This window comes from Monopterus albus, unplaced genomic scaffold (genome assembly GCF_001952655.1).
Source record: "Monopterus albus unplaced genomic scaffold, M_albus_1.0 scaffold14.1, whole genome shotgun sequence".
Lineage (NCBI taxonomy): Eukaryota > Metazoa > Chordata > Actinopteri > Synbranchiformes > Synbranchidae > Monopterus > Monopterus albus.
Window position 1 is genome coordinate 4166221 of NW_018127894.1, and position 6347 is coordinate 4172567.

At 39.5% G+C, this 6347-nt stretch overlaps 1 protein-coding gene across 1 annotated transcript in view; it reads left to right on the forward strand.

Annotated features, from left to right (window-relative positions):
- Positions 1–2174: 2174 nt before the first annotated feature.
- The window catches only part of LOC109955466 (corticotropin-releasing factor receptor 2), a 35278-nt gene continuing 31105 nt past the window's right edge, over positions 2175–6347 (forward strand). Inside the window, exons 1-2 of the mRNA XM_020591645.1 lie at positions 2175–2461; positions 2587–2706. Of these exons, the coding sequence (XP_020447301.1) occupies positions 2341–2461; positions 2587–2706 (241 nt within the window). The 5' untranslated portion in view covers positions 2175–2340. The remainder of the gene's footprint in view (positions 2462–2586; positions 2707–6347) is intronic.

Below are 6347 nucleotides of genomic sequence, written 5' to 3' on the forward strand. Positions count from 1 at the left end.
CACTGTAGTGGGTGCTATGGAAGAATTAATTAACTTTTTGGTGTACTATTAATAGCAGGTGCAATTACAACATTGTTCACTACATGGTCAAGTCATGCTGAACTAGTGTGTTAGATCTATGAATATGTGGTGTGAAGCTCAGGATGGTAACATGAGATGGACTGCTGCTTCTGGAGCTCAGAGGGAAAAGATCATATCTCAAATTAAACAGTCAAGATACTAAATTCAGTTATGAATCTAGACAAGTTTTGGAGACCTAAGATGGAGATTTATATGTACTGAAATATTTACAGCTTCATATTTATTTGCAAATCTTTCATTTTAACACAAATATAAAGAAGCTGGTACCAGGAGATAGTGTCAGCTGATTTAAAATGTTTTGGTTTTATCCTGAGTCCATGCTGTTTCTTTGCAAAAACTGTAGGAAACAGTCACTTCAGCCGAGCTGAGTAAAGGTCACTTTGTTAATCTGACCAAATTTATATGCTGATCTTAAGTTCAAGTTCAGACAGCACATGTCAGGCAATATTGACAAGAGTTTACCTGTTTGATCCACTGGCAGGTTTTAGTTTTCATGCGACATATAGTGAAATGCCAAGCTAAATCTGCAAGCAAGTGAACACATCAGCTAATTGTTAGAGGAGAGTCACTCAGCCTTACTATAATTTGCAGGTTTTTTGGAAAATGTTTATTGTGGTCATTATTTTCACATTTTATCATCTATTTTAAAACCCCTCATTCTTTCCACTGAGTGTTGGGGCAGTTACCATAAATTATTTCACTTTTATCCCTATAAGTAATGACAAGTATGAGTCAGTACAAAAATCTTATAATTCATGAAAAGAGACTGTTTTTGCCTGAAAAGTGACAGCACTTTTAATCAATTCTAGTGTTTAAATGTACTTTTATTTGGGTGTTCTTGACAACAGACCTGTTTTAGTTGTGGGGAAAAATGTCCAACCTATCTCAGAAGCAAATGTGGAAATAACATAATGTTGCTTCAGTGTCACAAAAGCACTTAGAGAGAAGGCTGGGTTGGATGGTTGGAACTACAGTGCCTGGTAGCCTGCATCCTGGCTCCTACCAACAGTCTGTTTTTTTAAAATGTGGCCACCATCTATGACTCACCTTCACCAAGCTGTTTTAATTGCCTGATCATATCCAAATCTTAAGGATATAGGCTATGGGGTGTTTTAGTCAGCAATGGCACAGTATTTTGTCATTAAAGTACTGTGTGAAAACTTACTGCCGCAAAGTCGTAACCCATTCATCATCTGAAGTGGAAACCCTGACTTTACATCTCAGCCATGACATATTCGGCTGTCAGCTCTTTAGCTCATTGTTGTAGAAAACAGTATTGAGTAGAGCTGCTTGGACGAGTCTGCAAAACTCAATATTATTCAGTGACAAGGTTTTAAAATGCTTGCTTCCTGCTATATGATTTTGGCAGCTATGATGTTGTTAAGGTTAGGGACAGATTTATGCTTTTTGGTCATGGGCTTATGCAAAGGATATAGCTACAGCTAATACAAACGCAAATGGTAATTACAAGTCTATTAAAGGATGGAACCAGGTTTATTTTAGGTGGGGATTGTGGCCTGTCTTGTACATAAACATCAAATAGGCACATACATGGAGTATTTGCTCTGTAACTAGAAATGAAACGCAGCAAGAAAATCAAATCCTTGCTTATGATGTTGTACACCACTTGGATGACTCAGAATCCTAACACAGACATTCTCATTATTTATGTACCCCCACCCCCCGCTCCAAAATAAGACAATTTAACACCTTTGTGCAAGACACTGTCAACCAATTCCTGAATAAACTTTCAGTTTGGTGCATAAATGAAGACTGAAAGTGAACATTTATTTAACTTTTTGAAAGAGAGCAGTCTACACCATTCACCTTTTCTGTTGTGCTGATTAATTGTTATTTATATCTTCAATACATATTCAAATTACATTCAGAGTCATGCAGGGACGCACTACATTTTATGCTCTACCACTCCCGACGCTCCACGTTCCAGCCGCTTCTCCCCCAATAAATAAACATGACAGGTGGGTGGCAGGTGTGAAATGTCAGTGACGAAGCCCGTGATCCGGTCAGTTTGATGCTTCGGCTGTCTTTCACCGGGTTGCGGCAGCATGTGGATGGATGAGCGGATGCGTACGTGGCTCTGATTGGCCAGGCACGCTCTCACAGCAGGAGAGCCGGGCTCTCTACTTGTCATTACTGTTGCACCGATTCACAAACCCGTGAACACCTTGGGGCTCCGTGCGTCTGTCTTCTCCCGGACTTGAAATTAATTGCACATCATTTAAAGCGGCGGCTCGCACCATGGACGCTACCATTTATCAGATCATATTCGGAGAGCTCGGGGACGTAAACTGTAGTTTGATAGATGCTTTCCAAGACACTTTTTTGGAAAACGCTTCACTGTCATTGCTGAGCACAGATGGTAAGATGGAATTCTTCTTTTCTCGTTTTCAATATTGAGAGGTGTTTTTATTGCATCTTGGAAAAGGAAAACTATACGTCCGGGTTTTATTTTTTTTTTACTTTATAATTTACTGTATTTCCAAGGTTTTTACTGTAATGCCACGACCGATGAAATTGGAACCTGCTGGCCACGGAGCAGCTCGGGGAGGATTGTAGAGAGACCGTGCCCTGAGTACATCAACGGAGTGAAGTACAACACAACGAGTAAGATATATACGTACAATCATGGACAGAAATACTGGCGCCCCTGCATGTCAGATAACGCACCACCTTTCCCAAAAAATGATTGCAATCACAAATTCTTTGGTAGTGTCCTGTTTATTTTTTTTGTTTGCATTGGAACAACACAAATAATCAGAGAAAAAAGGACAAATCTGATTCATTCTACACAAAACTCCAAAAAGAGAGTGGACAAAATGAATGGCACCTTTTCAAAATCATCAGAAATAGTTGTATGTCAAGCATGTGATGCTGCTTTAATTTGTAATGAAACTCATAGTAGTAGTCAACAGGTGCTGGTAATATAGAAATCACAAATGCAACCAGTTAAAATGGAGAAAAGTTGGTTCATCCTTGTCCTGTACCACACTGAGCATGGAGAAAAGAAAGAAGAGCAAAGAATTAAGTGCCTGATGATTTGAGAACCACAACAGTGGAAAAGCCTGGACAGTCTCAAGGCAACAAGTCCATCTCTGTTCCTGTGTCCACTGTGCGCAACATTGTCAAGATGTTTACAGCCCATGGCGCTATAGCTGATCTCCATGGACATGGACGAAAGAGAAATATAAGTGACAGACTGCAACGAAGGATTGTTCCAATATTGGATAAAGAACCTCCATCAACTTCTAAACAAATTCAAGCTGACCTGCAACTGCAGGCTGCAACAGTGTCAGCTCGCACTATCCGTCACTGTCTGAATGACAAGGGACTCTATGGTAGGACACCCAGGGGGCTCTATTGCTGACACAGAGACATAAAAAAACAGATTGGAGTTTGCCAAAACTTACCTGAGGAAGCCACAATCTTTCTGAGACGATGGCCTGTGGACAGATTAGCTTTTTGGTCGTGTACATCATTCTGCTTTTTTCAGAAAACGAAATGAGACCTTCAGAGAAAAGAACACGGTCCCTACAGTCACGATGGAGGTTCACAGATGTCTTGGGGTTGCTTTGCTGCTTGCACTGGGTGTCTTGACTGTGTGTCTGGCTTTATGACATCTGAAGACAAACAATGAATTCTGGGGCACAATGTAGGGCCCAGTGTCAGAAAGGTGGGTCTCTGACAGAGGTCATGGGTCTTACAGCAGGACAATGACCCAAAACATAGTTCACAAAGCACCAAAAATGGTTTCAGACAATGAGCTGGAGAGTCCTGAAGTGGCCAGCAAATAAGTCCAGATCTAAATCTCATAGAGCTCCTGTGGAGAGATCTCAGAACAGCAGCTGGGAGAAGGAATCCTTAAAATCTGAGAGACCTGGAGTAGATGGCAAAAGAAGAGTGGTCCAGAATTCCACTAGAGGAGTGTAAGAAACAAACTGATGGTTACAGGAAACAACTGATTTCAATTATTTTGTCCAAAAAGGTGTGCTGCCAAATATTAAGTTGAGGGTGTCAGTAATTCTGTCCAGTCCATGTTTTGGAGTTCTGTGTGGATTGGATCAGATCTGGCGTCTTTTCTCTGTTTTTTGTGTTGCTCCAATGCAGGGACAGAGAGACTTGTCAGAATTGAGTGAAGGATTCAGAGAATTTGTGATTGCAACAATTTTCTGGAAGAAGTGATGTGTTATCTGACAGAAATGTAGGGTGGCAATATTTTTGGCTATGACTAACTGTTAGGACAAAACTTCCTTAACATGCATGTTTTGGGAAAAAAAACATTTGATTATCTTAATTTATAATACTAGTTTGTCCATTATGTTCACAGATGCACACAATATGTGCTGACTTACGAGGTACACATATAATTCTTGGTGCAAATGTAAGGATTACTCCTTGAGTTTTTGTGAGCACAGTCAACAAACAAGTCCAGCAACTTAATTACTTCCCAGATGTTGAATTACCATTTATAATTTGACGATTTTATCAAAGGCCTATTCTAGGTCTATTTATGTCCCTGTGGTTCTGATGTAAAGCAGTGATGATGACAGTGAATATCAATGATCATTACACATTCTGTCAATGGGACAGCTGCATCAGAATGAGCCTCTGCTGTTCATGAAATGTCAATGTACAAATCACTTCAAACCTCAGCTTGTGATGCAGTAGTTCTTGTTTTGTACTGTAATTGGCCAGACTTGGACAATGTGACAAAACACTGTGATATTTGAAATGCAGTTAGAGAAGAGGGGAAAGAAAGAAAGAAAAAGAAAAGAATCATCAGTAAAACTCGCCATATGTCTGCTTTTTCACATAACATACAATAAGACAGTCAGAGAAGCAAATTTCTTCAAACACAAGTCGCTTAGAAAATGAGAATGCAATGCAGCCTTCAGTTTATGCCATAAGGTATAGGACTGTCAGCCAGGCAGCACCATTTTCTGTCCACCAACATGGTACACACAGTTCACAAGGTCTCCTCCCATCACTGGTGTTTTGCTGAATCTAGCTTTTCTTTCCTGTCATCATAGAGCCCATCAGCCCATTGGTATAATCTGTGTGGCAGCCATTTTAAAGCCCCCATTACATCAAAACTTTGTGGTTTGTAGGCATAAAAAGAAAAGAATGCAGCCAAGGTCACCTGTGCTATTTGTAAAGGTTGAGAAATGTTCATACACAAACTGAATCAGCCAACAGTTTTGTTAAAAGATGAGAACAGCATATCACAACTCCCTTTCAAACCCACACTGTGTGAAACACCAATATTAATCATGAGACTGATGAGGTTGTTGATGAGACTCATAAAAGTAACTTGCAGCATTCATGTTAGAAAATAACACCATGGAATAACTTCTGTAATGCACTGAGCACAGAGGTCCACAGTGACAGTGTAAGAGTGAAGCTGGATTTTTCATTTAACACAGTGATTATCTCTGTAATAGGCTCAGGTGCAGTATCATTAACCACCAACCCCCACCACACACACACACACACACACACACACACACACACACTCACACACACCTTGCTGTCTGCCTAGTCACCTCTCACTGCATTGATTTGCCCTTTGTTTGGATGATGCTCAGTATTAGTTGGACATACCTGACTGTTTGTCTGACAATTGCTATTTGTCATTTGCCATGACAACGTGTGCAACACCCTCTCTGACATAAACCGTCATTTGCTGGCACCTTTGTGGATCAAAATAATATTTTTGACAGGGTGGAGATTAGATATTGATGGTATTGAGTGACTGAATATTTTTGCTAAAGCTACTCTTCTATTCATTAGGACCATCTCATCAATGGCATTTTGTGGGTGCAGGAGGTTAAAGTACAAATGTATATATTGTACTTCTCTTGGTTCCTTTTGCTGTTTTAACACATTTGACAAATCAATCAAAAATATCAAAGAAAAAATTAAGTCATATTCTTGAATAGATGACAGTTTTGAGGTGGAAAGAAATAGGTGACAATTTTTTTTGTTACTTTATGTAGAGCCCATGAGTGAGGTAATTACAGGAATCAGTCTTCCTGACAGCAGATTCTTCAGGTTTAATTTTTGCACCATCAATAACATATATTATTAAAAGTGTCAATTTATATTTATCAAAAATTGGACTGTAGATTAATATTGATTTACCACCTGCATGTGCTTTGTAATGTGCCTGAAATAAGCTTAGATGCTTAGATTATCATTATATCTGTGTGTAAACTGTGTGATTATTGAACACTATGGAGAAGTTTCAG